Source organism: Centruroides sculpturatus, unplaced genomic scaffold (genome assembly GCF_000671375.1).
Source record: "Centruroides sculpturatus isolate CEXI.00-Female unplaced genomic scaffold, Cexi_2.0 scaffold399, whole genome shotgun sequence".
Lineage (NCBI taxonomy): Eukaryota > Metazoa > Arthropoda > Arachnida > Scorpiones > Buthidae > Centruroides > Centruroides sculpturatus.
Genome location: NW_019384665.1, coordinates 471167 through 493202, shown reverse-complemented (window position 1 = coordinate 493202; position 22036 = coordinate 471167). Strand labels below are relative to the sequence as shown.

General features: G+C 24.3%; 1 protein-coding gene across 4 annotated transcripts in view; it reads left to right on the top strand.

The window, feature by feature from the left end:
* LOC111626639 (Ca(2+)/calmodulin-responsive adenylate cyclase-like) overlaps nucleotides 1–22036 on the top strand; it is a 67827-nt gene that overhangs the window by 27929 nt on the left and 17862 nt on the right. For all 4 annotated transcript variants that reach the window (XM_023370086.1, XM_023370084.1, XM_023370087.1 and 1 more), the window contains 4 exons: nucleotides 3996–4080; nucleotides 16019–16114; nucleotides 16224–16483; nucleotides 16549–16669. In XM_023370086.1, coding sequence (XP_023225854.1) covers nucleotides 3996–4080; nucleotides 16019–16114; nucleotides 16224–16483; nucleotides 16549–16669 — 562 coding nt within the window. The remainder of the gene's footprint in view (nucleotides 1–3995; nucleotides 4081–16018; nucleotides 16115–16223; nucleotides 16484–16548; nucleotides 16670–22036) is intronic.

Here is a 22036-nt window from a genome sequence, read left to right as displayed (position 1 = left end):
TAGCTAATGATAATTAACATTTTCCTTCGTTAAAACTAAAACAAACGTTATTTTTATGACATTTAAGAATAGAAAACGTTATTTCATTGCATTAAATAGAAGGGGAAGTATGTAAAGAAACGATCGATGTCCAAAAAAACTTTAAAATAAAATCAATAAAACGAATTTAAAAGTAAACGTTTCCGGAAAAAGTCATAACACCAAAATATATATATATATATAAGTTTGATCTGAATCAATTTAAAAGTACATTATATGATGATAACGCTTCAGGCACTTTAAAGGAAGAATAAAAAAAAAAGTATATATCAAAGATTTAAAATAACAATTCTGCTTATTATTTAAAAGGTTTTCAAGATTGATTCGTTGATGTCTTTTCTTTTTTTTTTAGAATATAAGTGAAGAAAGTTTAAGAGCTTTCAGTATCAATTTAGATGTTTAAAAAATGAGAACTGCAAAAAGACTGAGCGCAGAAAGTGGTTAAAATTTTTAAATATTAGGAAAATAATTGATAAAAAATTATTTTTGACCGTAAAAATTACTTGAATCTAATTTAAATTTTAAAAAAAATTCTCTAAGTGCCGTTTTAAATTGATCTCAAGATTAAAAGCATGAAGGCCATTCGTATTGCAAATCAATAAAAGCCGTTTTTTCTTAAACACGTGAAGGTTTTCGATAGATTACTTAAGATTTTAACAAAGCAGTGAATATTTACAACAGTTTTCTGTTATTATTTCCGAGGACTTTACATCTTGACGTCGTGACAGCATAACCACAATAAATATAACTTAAGCCATTCTTAAGCTAACCGTGTTCAACCGTTACTACAGTCAATATTATAATTTCTTTTTAAATTCTTTTTAACCTTAAAAATACAGTTTAAATTTAAATAAAAATTTATTAAAAAAGTACAACTTTATACTGATCTTAAGATTAAAATCATGAAGGTCATCTGTATTGCAAATCAATAAAAATTCCAATTATTTTAGATTTATTTTTAAATTTTTTAAAGTATTAGAGTATATAAAATTTTAACAAAGCAATAAATATTTAAAACAATTTTCTGTTATTGCTTCACAGGACTTAAATTGCCATGACGTCAGACATTAAATAATAGAATTGATGGTGGTTACGGTTATGCTATTCTCTTATTCGTAACTACAATCAATATTATAACTTATATCAATAAAAAATATATTCCTGACTATAAAAATCACCTTTAAAAATCCTTTGAAAGTGCTATTTTAAATTGATCCTAAGATTAAAACCATGAAGGCCGTCCGTATTGCAAATCAATAAAAATCGATATTTTTCTAATTTATGAAAGTTTTGGATAGATTATATAAAAGTTTAACAAAGTAATGAATATTTATAACAATTTTCTGTTATTGCTGCCGATGACTTAACATCGTGACGTCACGACAACTTAACCGTAACCACAATCGATATCATAACTTAAGTCATTCTCTCGGGGATTTGTTTGATAAGTTTTGTAATTAACAGCATAACAAATTATGTATATTATTTAATACATATTATTGATTATTCATGAATATTTTATATTTTTTTAAGACATAAAACTTGGAGATTTCTGGTCTTTTATTTAGATTTATGATGGACATGTATACAATACTTGTATATTTCATTCTTTTCAATATTTTATAAGAAGTGAGTTTAGAAAATGTTCACACATGGAATGCAAAATCATATTGATTATTTTCAGCAGGAAAAAAAATTATTGCTTTAGAGTCACTTTGCTTTTTTTTCCTATAAAATATCAAAGATATATAGAATAACGATAAATCATAGAATGTAACTTCTTTTTTCTGCAGAATTTTTTATATTTTTTATGTTTCTTATTTCAGTCACACCCTTCTAAAGGAATGAAAATCAAATGTTTCAAGTACTCATTTGAATAAGAATTTTTCCCCCCTCTTCCTTATTTCTTAATTTCAATTTTAATATTAGTTATTATGGAAAAATAAATGATTAAAATATCTTTTAAAATAATTATATTTACCCACTAAAAATATATCCTAAATCCAGAAAATAATTTGGTATCCACTATCTCTCGAGTTATTAAAATATTGAATAGATATTTAAATAAGACCACCTGTTGATCGATTTTATGAAGGATAGAAGATATTATCTTTAAAATATTTATGATATTTGAATTTTGTGTGTGAATATTTTATGAAATTATCGTCTACTTTACAGTAGATGTGGTTTTTTTTTTTTTTTTTTTTNAAAAAAGTAATCTAAATTTACGAATGCGTGTACTGTAAATACAGTACATACTTGTATATATTTTAATATGATTTTATGTGCTTTAAACGTTTATCTAGTGATATTACGACTTCAATATTTGTGGCGGACAGACGTAAAGTCGAATAAAATGACTTAAACTTGATTTTTATTTTTCCATATACTTTTTTAACAAGCGACGTATAATCGGGAACGACGTAACTCGAAACGACGTAAGTCGAGGTATGCCTGTATTCAGAAATGTGTTTGCAAGATACCAGTTGGGAATCTCATATCTAAAATGGCAAATTGGTGTGAAATTGTTATTATTATTATTTTATACTTTCGTTAAATAAATAAGTTAATTAGTTGCGATTTAAATAGCTTAAATTAGCGATTTTTTTTCAACTTTTAATTTTTAAGTAACTCTTTTAATTAATGTGGAAATATTCTTTAAAAAAAAAAAACGGGTTTGCGGTCCACTAGTTAGGAAACTCTTGCATAAAATATTAACTTTGCAAGAAATTACGTAGGTTATTTCACATTTTGTTGTATAGTTAGTTATAATGCTTAACGATTTTTCAAATTATTTTTAGATTGATTCGCTTTTCATTTACTAGAATATTGTAGCAATACACGGAAATGGGTTCGCAAACTACTGATTGAGAAATGTTGATGTGAAATTATGAAAGTTATCCATTCTTTCATTCTAAAAATAGTTTTAATACTTAATTTTTCGACTTTTATTTTTACACGCAATTCCTTTTAACATGTAATAATTATGGTAGCAATACTCAGAAATTAGTTCGCGAATCACTGGTTGCGTTAACTCTGATCTAAAAATATTAATAAAATGTAAAGGTATAAAATAAAGATCATTGTTATTTATTATATAAATAGCCATTTTTAATGCCTAAAGTGGTGATTTTTCAACCTGTGTTTTAGATGCGACTTCTTTTAACTTGTAGCAATACTTTAAAATGGTTCGCGAACTATCAATTGAAAAACGATCTAAAATTTTATATTACATAATAAACATATTTTACATTAAATATTTACAATAAAATAATTTTTTTTTAATCTTAAAATTTTCAGGACCNAAATATTCTTTAAAAAAAAAAAACGGGTTTGCGGTCCACTAGTTAGGAAACTCTTGCATAAAATATTAACTTTGCAAGAAATTACGTAGGTTATTTCACATTTTGTTGTATAGTTAGTTATAATGCTTAACGATTTTTCAAATTATTTTTAGATTGATTCGCTTTTCATTTACTAGAATATTGTAGCAATACACGGAAATGGGTTCGCAAACTACTGATTGAGAAATGTTGATGTGAAATTATGAAAGTTATCCATTCTTTCATTCTAAAAATAGTTTTAATACTTAATTTTTCGACTTTTATTTTTACACGCAATTCCTTTTAACATGTAATAATTATGGTAGCAATACTCAGAAATTAGTTCGCGAATCACTGGTTGCGTTAACTCTGATCTAAAAATATTAATAAAATGTAAAGGTATAAAATAAAGATCATTGTTATTTATTATATAAATAGCCATTTTTAATGCCTAAAGTGGTGATTTTTCAACCTGTGTTTTAGATGCGACTTCTTTTAACTTGTAGCAATACTTTAAAATGGTTCGCGAACTATCAATTGAAAAACGATCTAAAATTTTATATTACATAATAAACATATTTTACATTAAATATTTACAATAAAATAATTTTTTTTTAATCTTAAAATTTTCAGGACCATTTTATTAATCGTTTTATTTGCTGTTGCTTTGATTTGGATATTAGCTCTGTTTATATTTGTATTAGGAGCTCATTTAAAGGTAAGAAACTAATTTAAATATATTTTATAATATTTTTATATTAATACAGCATTTTCGAGGAATGATTGGCATGCTGGTCTCCCCCGTTTTTATGAGGCATGCCACTCTTTCCGCGAAAATACTGTAGAAAATCTGTAGAAAAGTTTAAAAAGTAATTCAAATAATAAATTAAAAATTTCTAGAATGATAAATTCATTCTAAAAATTTTTAATTTATTATTTGAATATAAAATATATGTTCCAAGTATGTTGTTAACATGTGAACATTGTAGTTAATTACCACTTCTGTCCAATTTGATAGATGAAATTGAAATATTTAATTTTTTTTTTATAAAAAGTATATTATTATAGACCTATTCATTGCTAAATATTTGATTTGTTTCACATTTTCTGCTTATAAAACTTCATATGTGTGTAGGATTACATTTTCAATTCCATTTTTATAGAGTGGTGATGTTATTATGTATGAAAAAATATGTTAAAAGTAGCAAATATCTTACAAAATTGTGAAAAAGTTAAAATTCTTTGTGAATTTTAAATTTAAAAAACAGCTTTTTTGTGTTAAATTTTAATAAAGTTGCTTACAGTAAAAATTGCTCTTCTAACACTCTATTTAAAATGTGTACGGAAGTTTTTTGTACACATTTTAATCTTTTTGTAATGAATAAATAATAGTTATTTGTATGTAAAAAATATAAGGAAAGTTCTGTAAAACCATATTTACAAATTTATAAAAGTATTGCACAGATTGGACAAAATAGTATGAATAATTTATATTCTGTACTTTTTATGTATTTAGCATACACATATGGATTAACATCATAAAAATTTATTTATGAGATATTTAAAAGATATACAATAAAACTTCTATAAAAATAGCGCATAAATTGCATAAAACGTTATAAATAATTTATATAAAAAGCGGACTCTTGATATAGTGAACTCTCAAAGGGATGAATTAAATCATTTATTACATCAAGAATTCACTACATACATAAAAAAACAGTAGAGACCAATAAAATTGTTTAGTTTATCAAAAGTTCACTATATCAAGAATCCACTGTACTATGCTTTTATACATTAAATTTATACTTATTATAGATTATAACTCATATAAAAACTTATGAGATAGTTTCTATACAAAACATATAAGTTTATATAAAATAAACCAATTTTTTAGTTTATAAATTTTTAGAACTTTTTCATTTTCTTTATGTGCATAATTAAATGTAATGATTTATAATACCAAAATTTTAAAATACAGTATTACTAATTTCTAAAAGCTACTGTTATAAAGAGCAAAAATCATTTTGACGTTATTTATCAAAAATATGTTTAAGACAACTCTTAATAATATTTTTTTATAATAAAACATTAAATAAATTTAAAGCAAAGCAAATTTTCAAGATGTTTTTAGTATAGGTCAAATCTCATAAAAAAAAAACTGCACAAAATTAATAAAGTTAGCTACATAAAGTCATATTTATTGCTCAGAAAGACTCATAAACTTGTATATGGAGTAAAAAATCAAATTCTGGTGTTAAATATAAAAAGTTTTATTATAAAGTTAAATAATATTTATTGATTATTGACTGCATATTTTTTCTAATATTAGTTATTCTATAAAATAATAAACTTGACTTGTTCTAAAAAAATAAATAAATAAAATTATGTTAAGTAAAAAAATATATTAAGTTTAAAAGCATCTATAACTGATAAATGTATAACTGAACTTTTAATATAATTTTAAAAGGAAGTTTGTTTATAAAATGTTAGTTTAAAAACAAATAGATTTTATAGCTATACTGAAAGGTTTAATAATTTTGATTAAATCAAATATCAGACTTAGAAGTATTTTAAATGTGATAAATATCAAAATTTGAATCTTAAGTTTTAATTTAGAGTTATTTGAATATTATATTAATTTATTATTTTCATAATGCTTGAAGCAAAATTCCTCTCTTAATCATACCTTAATTGCAGAAACAGCCATTGCCAAGTATTAGACAATTGATGTGATAAAAATTGTTTCCACATAATTTTATTGTATGTTAAATGTATGTTACATGAATTTAAAATTATTATTATAAAATATTTTAACATAATCTATACTAATATTATAAAGAGGTAATGTATGTATGTATGTATGTATGTATGTATGTATGTAAGTTTGTTTGCAGCAGGTAATCTCCGAAACTACTCATCCGATTTCAAAAATTATTTCACCAATATTTAGAACGGAACCTCAGGGTGGACATAGGCTGTATATTATTCCGCGAAACATTCGTATAAATTAAAATATATAATCTAGGTTAAGGCTTTTACGTCCAACAGATGGCGCTACGAGTACGACGCCCTAAGTTTGCTTTTCTGTGAAGCATTACGCTTTTCTGTGAAAATGAACTAAAGCGGATCATCATCTATCTATTTATATAAATAAAAATGTAATGTTCGTTTGTTCCTACCGATTCCTTTGAAATTTTGACAACGCTGCATTCGAATAGGCACGTGTTTTTATATAATATACATGTCGAAATTTCCCGCACTGGGGGGAGATGGACAGGATTAAGGCTTACGGTAAAGAACTCAGCTTCTATTTATACTATTTCAGATGCGGTTTTTTTGCGTTTTTGATTGCGTTTTAATAGGGTACGTCAACAGAATGTACACTAAGAAGAAATTTTTCGAAAAATTTTCCTCCCACGGGGGAAGTGTTATACATTTATAGTAGATACATTTTGAGCCACAACAACGCGTGGCGGGGTCTGCTAGTATAATATATATCTATGCATTATATATACTTGAAAAACCAATATCATAAACCATAAGCCATTAATGATATATTCAATCAACCAAACATCTAAACTATTGAATTATTAACAGGCTATAGCAGTGATGTCAACTGTATATTTAAACTATGTAATTTGGCCTAAAAGTAGACAGTTAAGACTACCTTTAGACTTATCTTTCTTTCAAAATATTCTAAATTATTAAATTTAATTCTAAAATGAACATAATTTTTAAAATAGTAAAAATTCTATTAAGAATCTTCAAATTACATAGTTTAATAATTTAGTATTAATATCATTATTAATACTAAATTATATTGTACATAAATAGTTTAATATACTGATAATTAGCTTTTTGGTTGATCAAATATCATGGCCTCAAGCATACTATTCCTGATTACAGTAAAGGAAAATCAGAAGGGCAAAGAAAAATCAAAATTTCTGTAATTTTCCTTTATGTCCTTCTAGACATCCTTTATTGTACTGAGATTTGAAAATTATTAAAGCATATCTGATGGTTGTTTTTAGATCTACAGTCATAGTAATATGGAGTTGAGAAATTTTCACAATGCCCTAAAGCAAATTATTGCATTCTTAAGTCAAGAGTTTGAAGAAGTCACATCTTATTGGGTCTGCTTATCATCTACTGAATTTGTCAGAATCTAACTGGAATAACCAGGACACAATCTCATGTAAAAGAATTTTATGGGCCTGTATATAATTTTGTTAATTATGCTAACATCATTATTATGTGGAGTTTAGTTTAAAAGAATGGAAAATTGAAAAGCAGAATTTTTAAAGTATTTGTTAAGTTTTAAAATACTGTAATTTATACAATGGAAATTACTATTATTATGTACGGTACAGTACATAGATTTATTACCTAATAAAAAGAAATAGATTATTCTAAAATATTTAATACATTCAAAATTAATCTTTGAAATTTTTATACTAATTGAAATTTTAATACTTAAAAATGTTCAACTAATAAAATTTTTATAATTAAGTTTTATGTAGACAATAATGTATTTTTAATTATGTTAATTTAAATAATCTTGAAAAAATATCAAATTTAATTGAATAATATTTTATTACAATTAAAGAATTTTTCTTTTAACATTTTCTTCTGGTTTAATGAAACAAGAAAATTTAGAAAAACTTTATAGAAATTTAGTTTTTTTTGAAAAGCAGAATTTTCAATTTATCAATTTTTTTTTCTTTTAAATTTAGTTATTAGAAACTTATTTTTTCACTAGTTTTTGTTAAATAGTTAACTAATTTTTTAAAAATTTAATATTTTAATTGAGAGTAAGTTATTTTCCTTATCTTAAAAAAATTATAAGATATAACTACTCTTAAGCAGAGAATATTAAAAATGCAGCCTTATATTATACTTTCAAATTAGAGATTTATGAGAATATTTTGAAATACATTAATGATTATCATTGACAAAAAGAATCTTTAATAAAACTAATTCAAAGTAAAGTTAAGAAGATAGATGTAATCTTCAGATTAGCTTCATCTTATATATTTTCTTTGACTTTCTAAGAGGATATTGGAGGAGAAAGAGTAAGTCCAGCTTGAACTAGTCTGGAAGTGTGTCACACTTCCTATAGGAAGTATGACATACTTCCACATTTTCATCAAGATTATAGATCAAATAATCTAGCTATTTGAATAAATCTTCAGAGTGTAGCACTACTAAATGCTATAATTGTGTCATACTTAGAATAAACTAGAATTTATTTGTTTATAATTTTTAAAAAATAATATTTAATAACTTATACTTCATGAATAAAAGCAATATTATAGTGTGAAATATTGTTTATAATAGATGAACTTTTTAAATTTGTAGTACCGTATTTGTGTTTATTATTTTTCTGGAATTGAGTAATACTAAATCATATCTGTGATAAAATTATTCATTAAACTTCTATGATAGAAATATTTGTACAACATTTACAGTATTATTTTTAAAATTATTTTATAAAATAGTAATTTATAAATTACTGTAAAATTTTTCTGTAGGCATTGCATTAATATTTATTTATACAATGAGGCTCAAAAGTCAGTCAGCTGAAATATATTTTTTTTAATTATTCTTAAAAAATATATCTTGGTAAATTGAGTTTTGAGCTACCTTTTATATTGTATAAATGTTGTATAATTATTTCTAAATAATTTAAAAAGCTTTTTTCACTCATACAATAATTTTTATTTTAACTTCATTATTGATTAATATTTTTATTATTATTTAATAATTTATTTATTTAAGAATTTTAATTTTTTGTCATACATCTCTTAAAATAAATTATTTCTTTATATGATTACATATAAATTTTCATGTAATTATTAATACATTGCATAAAAGAAAATTGATTTTTAAATAAAATAACAAATAAGTTTTGTTTGTGCATCAGATTTCGTTAGAGGAAACTTTAATAAATTAATTAAAATTGGCAATATTCTTGAATTAAAAATTCAATGTGAAGTCATGTAGAAGTCTGTGAAATAAAAATAAATATTTGAAAAGATATGCTTTTTAGTTTCAACTATTAATTTCATGCTTTGACAATGCTTATAAATAGAAGATGACAAATTCTTAAACTCCACTTACATAAAATTCAACGCAGTTTCTTGTCACAAAAATCAAAATAGGAAAGCATATTGCTTTGAAAAGTCTATTTTATATTTTTTAAAATGGTTTTCTTTTGCATAAACAATTCAAATTTTTTGAATTACATAAATATCAGAGTGACTCACCATATCCTGATGTATAAATATATAATAATATCATATAATATTGAAAAATCTTATTTTATATTTATTATTTTATTACTTAGTAATGAATCAGCCTACGATATATTTTTGCCTTACATCAATTGTAATTTTCTACATTAATATATAATTTATATGTTTAGATTTAAAATTCTTTAATAATGTTATATTAAATTATGCATTATACTTTTGAAATTTTAGTTTTACAGCAATGTTAGCTTACATAACATTACCAAAATTTCTGAATTTTTTTACTTTATTTTTACTAAAATTCATTTATTANTTCTAGACATCCTCTATTGTACTGAGATTTGAAAATTATTAAAGCATATCTGATGGTTGTTTTTAGATCTACAGTCATAGTAATATGGAGTTGAGAAATTTTCACAATGCCCTAAAGCAAATTATTGCATTCTTAAGTCAAGAGTTTGAAGAAGTCACATCTTATTGGGTCTGCTTATCATCTACTGAATTTGTCAGAATCTAACTGGAATAACCAGGACACAATCTCATGTAAAAGAATTTTATGGGCCTGTATATAATTTTGTTAATTATGCTAACATCATTATTATGTGGAGTTTAGTTTAAAAGAATGGAAAATTGAAAAGCAGAATTTTTAAAGTATTTGTTAAGTTTTAAAATACTGTAATTTATACAATGGAAATTACTATTATTATGTACGGTACAGTACATAGATTTATTACCTAATAAAAAGAAATAGATTATTCTAAAATATTTAATACATTCAAAATTAATCTTTGAAATTTTTATACTAATTGAAATTTTAATACTTAAAAATGTTCAACTAATAAAATTTTTATAATTAAGTTTTATGTAGACAATAATGTATTTTTAATTATGTTAATTTAAATAATCTTGAAAAAATATCAAATTTAATTGAATAATATTTTATTACAATTAAAGAATTTTTCTTTTAACATTTTCTTCTGGTTTAATGAAACAAGAAAATTTAGAAAAACTTTATAGAAATTTAGTTTTTTTTGAAAAGCAGAATTTTCAATTTATCAATTTTTTTTTCTTTTAAATTTAGTTATTAGAAACTTATTTTTTCACTAGTTTTTGTTAAATAGTTAACTAATTTTTTAAAAATTTAATATTTTAATTGAGAGTAAGTTATTTTCCTTATCTTAAAAAAATTATAAGATATAACTACTCTTAAGCAGAGAATATTAAAAATGCAGCCTTATATTATACTTTCAAATTAGAGATTTATGAGAATATTTTGAAATACATTAATGATTATCATTGACAAAAAGAATCTTTAATAAAACTAATTCAAAGTAAAGTTAAGAAGATAGATGTAATCTTCAGATTAGCTTCATCTTATATATTTTCTTTGACTTTCTAAGAGGATATTGGAGGAGAAAGAGTAAGTCCAGCTTGAACTAGTCTGGAAGTGTGTCACACTTCCTATAGGAAGTATGACATACTTCCACATTTTCATCAAGATTATAGATCAAATAATCTAGCTATTTGAATAAATCTTCAGAGTGTAGCACTACTAAATGCTATAATTGTGTCATACTTAGAATAAACTAGAATTTATTTGTTTATAATTTTTAAAAAATAATATTTAATAACTTATACTTCATGAATAAAAGCAATATTATAGTGTGAAATATTGTTTATAATAGATGAACTTTTTAAATTTGTAGTACCGTATTTGTGTTTATTATTTTTCTGGAATTGAGTAATACTAAATCATATCTGTGATAAAATTATTCATTAAACTTCTATGATAGAAATATTTGTACAACATTTACAGTATTATTTTTAAAATTATTTTATAAAATAGTAATTTATAAATTACTGTAAAATTTTTCTGTAGGCATTGCATTAATATTTATATATACAATGAGGCTCAAAAGTCAGTCAGCTGAAATATATTTTTTTTAATTATTCTTAAAAAATATATCTTGGTAAATTGAGTTTTGAGCTACCTTTTATATTGTATAAATGTTGTATAATTATTTCTAAATAATTTAAAAAGCTTTTTTCACTCATACAATAATTTTTATTTTAACTTCATTATTGATTAATATTTTTATTATTATTTAATAATTTATTTATTTAAGAATTTTAATTTTTTGTCATACATCTCTTAAAATAAATTATTTCTTTATATGATTACATATAAATTTTCATGTAATTATTAATACATTGCATAAAAGAAAATTGATTTTTAAATAAAATAACAAATAAGTTTTGTTTGTGCATCAGATTTCGTTAGAGGAAACTTTAATAAATTAATTAAAATTGGCAATATTCTTGAATTAAAAATTCAATGTGAAGTCATGTAGAAGTCTGTGAAATAAAAATAAATATTTGAAAAGATATGCTTTTTAGTTTCAACTATTAATTTCATGCTTTGACAATGCTTATAAATAGAAGATGACAAATTCTTAAACTCCACTTACATAAAATTCAACGCAGTTTCTTGTCACAAAAATCAAAATAGGAAAGCATATTGCTTTGAAAAGTCTATTTTATATTTTTTAAAATGGTTTTCTTTTGCATAAACAATTCAAATTTTTTGAATTACATAAATATCAGAGTGACTCACCATATCCTGATGTATAAATATATAATAATATCATATAATATTGAAAAATCTTATTTTATATTTATTATTTTATTACTTAGTAATGAATCAGCCTACGATATATTTTTGCCTTACATCAATTGTAATTTTCTACATTAATATATAATTTATATGTTTAGATTTAAAATTCTTTAATAATGTTATATTAAATTATGCATTATACTTTTGAAATTTTAGTTTTACAGCAATGTTAGCTTACATAACATTACCAAAATTTCTGAATTTTTTTACTTTATTTTTACTAAAATTCATTTATTAAAACGTTTTTTAATACTGTTTGTTGATTTATTTTCTTTAACAAAATAAAAAATTTATTTAATTTTTTATGCTAAATGAAGAATAAATGTACTTTGAAAATATATTTATTCTGTTTCTTTTTACATTGTACATTATTTATTATATAATGTATAATGTACAAACACATACTGTATAATATAGAGTTGCATCATGCACATTTTAAATTATAAATTTTGTTGTAATTTTGAATAACTTTACAAATGTCAAATGTTATATATTTAAGATGTTTCTTGTTAATAACATAATACATATTAGAATACATTAATATATATTTATACAATAATTTTGTTATCATCATTTTATTTTTTTAACATATAAATATATGACGTAAATAAATTATTAAAAATTTCAAAATAAATTTAAAAATAAATATTATACTTCAGAATTTTGCACAGAATACAAATAATTAAGCTCACAAATGTTCAAACATGCTTAGATCTATTTGTAAAACTTAAAATTATATATACTGTAATTTTAAAATAAAATTACCATACCTTATAAAGTTTGTTGACATTTTTAATATTCTTGAATATTTTTGGAATTTTACAGTCATCATCTAGAGGTTTTAATATTTTAAAATACATGCTAAGAGAATATTATAAAGATTTAAATTTATGGATGACATCTCATAAAAATATTCATATTCTAATTAAATATATAAATTGACAAACTTAATGACCAAAACTAAAATATTAATTTATTCAATAGTTATCAAAGACAAAAAAATTGCAAATGATAAATTTGAATTGCTGATTCACATGCCAATATCAAAATTCTAGTCATATAATTTATACTCAAATATTTTTCTTATTTTATTAAATAAATTATTTTTTCTGAAGAAACAGTTCTGTTTTGAAAGATGCATGATAATTTCTATTCTAGACAGCATTAATGTTTGATTCTATAAATGCTGTGGCATTGAAATAAATAAAGATGAATATACTGTATATCCTCATTACATATAATTAGAAATTTATAAGTTTCTAACTTCAAACATAATTTTTAAGATTTTTAATTTAAAATAAAATTTTATGCATTTATTTACAGTTTTGGGTATATATACAGAAAGATCCAAAAATCTGTTAATCAAGATATATTTTTTGTTGTCAAGATAATTTTAAGAATGATTAAAATTGGTTTGGAACAGATGCATGTTATTAATTATAATTCAATTACTTCCAGTGAAACAACTAAATCACAACTAATGACACATATCTGTTCAAACCAGTTTTAATCATTTTGTAAAATTATCTTAACTATATCTTAGTTAACTGATTTTTGGATCACTCTTATAATTAATAAAATATGGTTTTTAACAACTTTGAGACATTAAAAATAAAAAAGTTAAGACAAATAATTAAACTGAATAAAATTTGTTAACAAGTACCTGTACTTTTAATAAACTGTCTTCTTTGTCTCAAATTCTTAATTTTGTCATGTCATTCATTAATTTAGAATTTTAAAGTGAAACCGATAAAAGAGCAGAATAACATGCCACAAAAATACATAGTATTTATTGAATGTGAACAAACTGGAAAAGAAAGTTTAAATCAACTTAACACCTTTTAAAATCCAACATAATAAAAACATACATTTTCAGTTTTATTCAATAGATAATAGACTGGCATTCAGGAGTTTGAGAAAAATTTTGGTACATCAGTCAGTCAAAATATGCTTTGTGTCAGTCTAAATTATTGTCCTAACTGAATTTTAGTAAATTTAAATCCTCCTGCCTTTCCATTGTCAAGCACATCCATGTTGCATGAAAGTCAAGCACATGCAACATGGCACATATTGGTCAGATTATCATTGACATGACAATGCCGGCAGCTGCATCTTTTGCATTTACAATTGATTTTTATATAATAATTAGAATCCTGTTGGTCACCAATCTCCCAGTAAAACATATATTCATTAAATGCATACATTGTTTCACATAATCTTCAATTAATTTTTGGTTCTAAACTGGTTTATAATAAATAATCAAAGTTCAGAATTGACTTAGCAAGCATTATTTACTATACAGTAGGGCTTGCTTTGTAATCAAAAGTTGTTTTTCTCCATCTTTAGTAGGAAGTAAATGTCATATCATAGCATGATTATAGTGTTGGGCTCTGACATGTGATGTAGCTATGTTTCACTTTTTCAATTTTATAAAATGTTATTATCTTATTTTATCTCTGAAGAAGAAATTTCTGGTCCAAAAGACTGTATTGGTACATAAATATATTTAATCAATTGATTTTTGATTATCAGAATGAATGAGAAAAAATTATTTGATTAATAATACAGTATTTCTATTAATGAGCTTTAAAATTAAAAATAAATAAATAAACATCCATATTCAAAATGGCTAAAACTCAAAAACATTGGCAAATTAGAAACAATTATTTAAATTTTTGCTGTTAACAAACATTCTTTGTAAAGTTTATCATCATCATATAATAATCTTTGTAGCTGCATATTCTTGCAAATTAATCAAACTAGTATCTTTACCATTCAAATTAATTTGACTTCATATAATTGAAAATATTGTAACTATGCAAAAATTGAATTTTTAATATGAATATTTAGCAAATCTTACTTAAAATTATTCCTTTTTAATGTAAAACAATTAAAAATTAGTCAAACAAAAACAAATCATATGCAGAAAAAATAGAAGGTAATCTACATAATTCTGATTTATATACTATAGTTCTGATGCATAATATCAGTTAACTTTTATGTTTAAGTTACAACATTGATTATTACTAAAACTTATTCAATTGTCAAAGACTTCCTGTTTTTTGGCAATATTAAGTATGCTTACTGTAATTCTCAAATATTTTTAAACCTTTTGCTCCTTTATCATTAGAAACGAAGGCATTCAATATAAGAAATTGTTTACTTCAGATGAAAACATTTGATAAAAAAGAAATTTTTTTTTTTCTTTGAAAAACAGACAATGATCTATCCAGTGTTTACAAAGACTTCTATAATTTCTATCCCCGATGAAAAGCCTGAAAGTACATGGAAATTAAAGTAAACATCCTCAAGTCTGCAATAAGCCAGGAAATAGGAAAACATTGATTATATTTTACCAGATTGAATGGAGTTTTAAAGATACCTCTTTTATCAAATAACATGTTAAAACAAATATTTTCAAAACTTTATTTTGTGACAAAATTATTAAATTTCAGTTAGCAGTCAATCATATTTCAAATCAGTCATTCTTGTCATTATCACCATCACCACTTCCCTCATATTACAGATGTCATGTAACAAAATTTCTGAATCAGTTGTATGATCAATTATTAAATCATCATTCTATGTACAGTATGCTTGAATAACAAAATTTCTAGAAATTTATTAGAAACGTTTTTAATAATTTTACGTTATAAAATAGATCTTTATTTAAAATTCATATATTTTCAAAATTTATAATTTTTTCCAAATTTTTTAATTTTATTCAGTGGATAAAATGGGAGATCAACCGACTGTTTGTGCTACGTCTTAGTATTATTATCATCACTATTTTCTCAGTTTATGCTGTTGTACAAATTAATATGGTAAATATTAATTAAATTAATGTTATGAGAAATTTGTATTTTAGATGATTATATCATTTAGAAGTAATTTTTATTCATATTTTACTTTTATTTATAATTTATTTTTCAGTTTTCTTGTATCAATGAAGCAATCCTGTGTACAAATTCTACTGATTTAGTACAAGAGTCAATTCTAAGTGAATACAAAATTTGTCCACTGCCCAATTATATAGTTTTGACCTGCGTGATAACATTTTTTCCTTTAGTTGTATTCCTAAGGATGCCTAATTTAGTTAAAGCCACATTACTCTTGCCAATGACGGCTATCTTTCTGTTGATGATAGAAATGACTCATACAGAACTGTTTCGTTGTTATGATCAGAGGATAGAGTAAGTAAAATGTGTATATTTATTTTAATATACAATATGAATCTAATCATTTTCTTTTAAAACAGATCAAAAACACCTCATCATATTATAGGTGTAATTGTTATTTTGCATTTTATGCTTGCGGTTTTAATTCATGGAAGACAAGTTGAATGGACAGCAAGATTGGATTTTTTATGGAATGTTCAGGTTAATATTAATTATGTTTTGTATTGTTTGTATTAACTTTTCTATATTATCCTAATACAACTCAAGAAAAAATTGCTTTAATTGGCTAAATAATGAAAAAAAATTGTTCTTAAAGACACTTCCATTAAATGAAATTCCATGTTTAAAAATTATAAAACAAAATCCATATCTAAAGCAAAATTTGTCACATTTTGACAAAATTGAATATTTTTATTGTAGTAGTACTGTATTAAATAGGTATCTACTCTTTCCATACCTATTTAATACAGTAATACTATGATAAAAATATTTACTTAGCCACCCATAAAAAACTAACTTTTTTTATGATTTTTAGAAATAGTTTAATAATTAAACTTTGTGATTAGATTGTCAAAATGTCTTAAGTTAAGTTATATAATGTAAAATAATTTCATTAAATATCAAAACATTACAAATCTGTTTACTTTTAATTTAATAAGCTATAAATTTAATGTTATAAGCATTAAATAGAATTTTTTCATAAGGTGGTGCTAATTACAAAAAACAAATATAAAATTCTTATAACAATTTCTTACTGCATTGATTTAGATCAAAAGCTAGAAAAAATGAAAAAAATACAGATAAAAAGTACAGCAGATAGCCAATAGTTTATCTATTGCTTATGTAATGAATTACATAATTTGTAATTTTTTCAGATCTTCTTAAGTCTGGATAAAAAAGACAATATAACTTTATGAATTAAGCAATAATGATAATTTATTATCAAGAAAGCTATCACTTACTTTTCCATTCTACTGTTGTCACAGTCTTTTCAGCCTAGATCTAAAAAATTAGTGTTGACAATTCTTCAATAATGAATTAAGTGTCTACTATGCATTTTTTAAATAAAAAATTATAAATTAAATATTTCCTGATAATACTGATAATTAATGTAAACTAGTTTTTCATCTGTTTTAAAGAACAGTAATTTGTATAAATTAATGTCAAATAATTTTAAAATATGAAGAAAAATAACTTAAATAAATCAAAAGAAAACAAAAAACATAATTGAAAGGAACGTATTACGTATTTAAACACAGTATTTGAATGTATTTATGTATGTGGAATGCTCTGAGTATTCTGTATTCTAAGATTTTTTTTGAGAGAGAGTTGTTGATGGTTAAAATCATTTCTCTCAATTATATTCTTGGTTTCCTTAATTAGCTGGTTTTTTTAGTTTTTCTTTAATTTATTTGAATTTCCAATATCAAGTTATATGGATTTTTTGAAAAATAACTTATTTACTTAATGTGTTTTCTGAAACCGTGTTTTACTATTTATTGAGTGAATTTGGATGGAAAAAAACCAAGTGTTTAATTAATAACACAATCTTGTGTTCAGCACTCAATTATTTATTTAATGTAAGAAGAATTTGTGAAACCTATTTATAGTATATTTCCTGTTAATTTAAAATAAAGAAATGTATGAGACTACTTTTTATTGTTTAGATTAGAGATGAAGAACCTTTTTAATCAAAGGTTATATCCCAATTTAGAAGGATGTCATAAGCTGTACATCATATTGCATGTTGCACAAGTCTGTACATTTAGAATGCATGCACAAAATATGTACACCTATTATATTTATATAGATAATTTTTTGCATTAAAGAATAGAAAAAATATTTCATTATTCAAAATTCAAGACAATAAAAGTAAACTTATATCTAAATATATATAAATGAGGACGTTTGTTTGTTTGCTATACACTCCTAGGCCATTTGACCAATTATTACAAAACTTGACAGTTACGTTTACATACTTCTAACTTAGATAATGCTGTATATCCCACCCAAAAATATGTATTGAATTTTAGTTAGATGTATTGAAGTTTGTATTTTTGAATTTTTTAGATGTATTGATTTACAGAAATTCAAATGTATTGAATTTCTGTAAATCAATTAATTTCTATCTAAATTTAATTTGTTGATTTACACATAGTGCCATTTATTGGCAAAAAATTTAAAAAATAATAAACTAAATATAATTCTTATGAAAAAAGAATATAATTTTAAATATATAACATATATATACTATATTCACTTAATTACTGTGACATTGATATAGCACAAAATAGACGTGCTATATCATTACTGAGACAAGTAGCATATAGCACTTGTCTGCATGGAATCGAAAGTGTTACCCTGTTAAAATTTTTAAAAATTTTTAATTTTCCACTTCTAACAACTTGGGTTTTTTTTCATTTCTGAACAGTACTTTCTTATTTCTAATAAGTGCCCTCCAGTGGCCAAATGGATAAAACTACCAAACTCTGGTAGTTAGTTAGTCATGGATTCAGGCATGGCCAATGGCGGGCCACATGGAGTTTCTGGCATTAGTAACATCTAAATAGAGTCTAGCTTCCCGTAAAAGTTTTCCTGGGATGCATCCCCTCAGCAGATCACTGACATGTCGCGTTGCCATAACCTAATAAACCAAACTAATTCTAACAAGTGATTACTTATTGTGACATCATTACAATACTGGGCTGAAACTTTTCATCACAATATTCTCAATTGTTTTAGTGGTGGTCTTACCCCTGTAAATTATACTTCTCCTGTTAGCAATAGAGTAGTGTCAGTCATCTATCTAACTCCATTAAAGGGAAAATTTTGAATCTAAGTAATGTGACTTCCATTCCAAACTGGAAGTTCATATATAGTTAACCTGGGCCTCCTGCACCTAATTAAGCTTTCCACATCTGGTCTCAACTTTCATCTATCTAATCTCCTTTCTCAAGATTAAGGAAGGACAGACAGTCAGAGGGAGGACAGTGGAAATTTATAGGTCTACAGTTTTTTCAAATTGCAGCCCAATAATTTTTCTATAAACACAATATTTACAAAAACACACTTCCTGCATAGTTTACACAATCTGTTGCCAAAATTTTAAAAAATTTATTATCACATAAAAGCAATTATTCTAGCATTTTTACTAGATATTTTTTATACAAAACACTGCTCATAAAACCTTTAACCGGTGCAAAGCACAATCTATCAGTCAATACAAATGCTTTCAGACTCCTCCTGGATCCTTCAGTCAAAGAATTGTTTGGAACGATTTTTTAAAACTGCAATCCAGTCGCTTTAAAAAATCATTCCAAACAATGCTTTGCCTGAAGAAGGACCCAGGAGGAGTCTGAAAGCATTTGTATTGACTGATAGATTGTGCTTTGCACCGGTTAAAGGTTTTATAAGCAGTGTGTTGTATAATATACTCTGGTGTGTGGTGATTCATTATTATTAATAGATATTTAAACCAGTCATATGAAGTCTTTTGGATATAAAGGTTAGCAACTTTGATCATGTGTGGAACCATCACAACCTGTCTAACATGGATCACTTTTCAAATATTAATAGTAAAGCAGTATTAATTAGTAGTCATTGACCATCCTCTCTTCTGGGAGGAAGTCAACATCTACTTTTGGTCAAATTATTTCAATCCCTTTCTGCAATAGTCGCTTCTTTCTACAGGACCAGTGGTATGGTGGCATTTAAATAGGAAAATTACATAATTCAAGATTACCAGCGAGCACAAAATATGTTTTAAGTGATTTTTGAGGGTGATGAGTTTAAATATTTGGTTTGTTTTTTGGGAAATTTGATTGGTTGGCAGATTACCATTTGATATTTGGCTGTGAATGGTACAGTTTCTTAGAATTTACATTAGAAAAGAATTTATCTTAAATTTTTTAAGATATATTTTCAATTGGTGTCTACTTGACCAATGAAATGAAGTGCCATTTCATAGCATCCAAGTATTGTGATAAACATGACAATGGTAGGCTAAAATAACCAAAAGTTTTTATTTTGTTTTTGTTTTAATATTTGTTATATTATAGTATTTGATTTATATAACTACAAAAGTTATCTTCTGTAAGGGTTTAGCGAGTTACACTGAGTGATCAATTTGTAGTACCGTAGCGTACCGAAATACGTTAGCGTGGAGATTAAGAATAGGAAAGAAAGCACAAATTAACAAGACACTGAACATATTTAATTTCACAAAGATACACATCTGAGGTTCACACACGATTTTTGTTTCGTGATGGGGCTCTCGTCACCCCTTTTGTCTGGACACAAGAATACGACAGAGTGATCCAATATAAAATCCCCGACGCGACAATTAGACTTAGTTTTTTAATAACTCGATAATCGGACTATTCTTACGTGGAAGCTGATCTTGATACCCGCTGAATGTCTCTCTTTTAGTACGCAATTGTCCTCCTTTCACGTGGTTCTTTCTTCTTTGTTCTTCACCTTCCTTCCTCTGCCAACCCAACACGAACCCAGGTGAACCAAAGAAAAGTCCTCTATGCACGTGGTCTTTCCTTTTTATAACCCGCGCCATGTTTTGACGAGGGAACATACGTCATGGCAGGGGAGCCAATCACAGGCTCGCACTACCACACCTCAAGAAGTGGTACGAACCTTACAGAAACAGTCTACAATTACCAATGCGTGACAAAATACAGTATATAGATACATATATATTTAATGATGACATACAAACATTTAGTGAAAAACACTACAAATTTAATGCATTTTAAAGTTTCTTTATTCCTTTGCTATACACAATTTAAAGAATTTTTAAAATGTGTTAGATTGATCACTCGGTGTGATAAACCCTTACATAATATTATACATACATATTATATTATAGTATTTGATTTATATTTACGAAGGTTATCTATTACCTTTGTAAACATTAATATTATATTAAATATAAATCAAATACTATAATATAATATAATAGAAAAGTTATAAGTATGAAATAATCTAATAATATTAATGTTTGTTCTTATCCTTTGCCCAAACAATGCTGGGCTTACCTACTAGTTATTTTATTTTATTAGACCACACTAGAAACTAGTAAAAGTCTCCAATCCCCTATTTTTGATCTACATATTTACACAAAAAGAATGTCAGTTAAACAGTAAGAATATAATAAAAAATAAATATAATATACAGTTTAATATCTTACACTATCTTACTTGTATCAGTTCTGTCAGAGGTTACAAGAATAAATGCTTGACTTCAGAATTGATTAGATTTATCTGATAGAGATATGAGCATCATCATCAGATATAGGATTAGATTTTATGTTGTTGATAAGTGATTTTATCTGTTTAAAATTAAAATTAACATCATGCCAGTTGATTAAAATGAATATCCAAGTGTTTAATAATTATTTGAGAATAACATAGATATTCAGATATAAAGAATTTTACAAAAATATTTAAAATCAATAGAGAGAAATTTTGATCTTGAAAAAATGAAAATGCTGAGAATATTTATTTAAACTTTAGTATAAAATTATAGATTATTTTGTAGTTTTACAAATATTAAAAT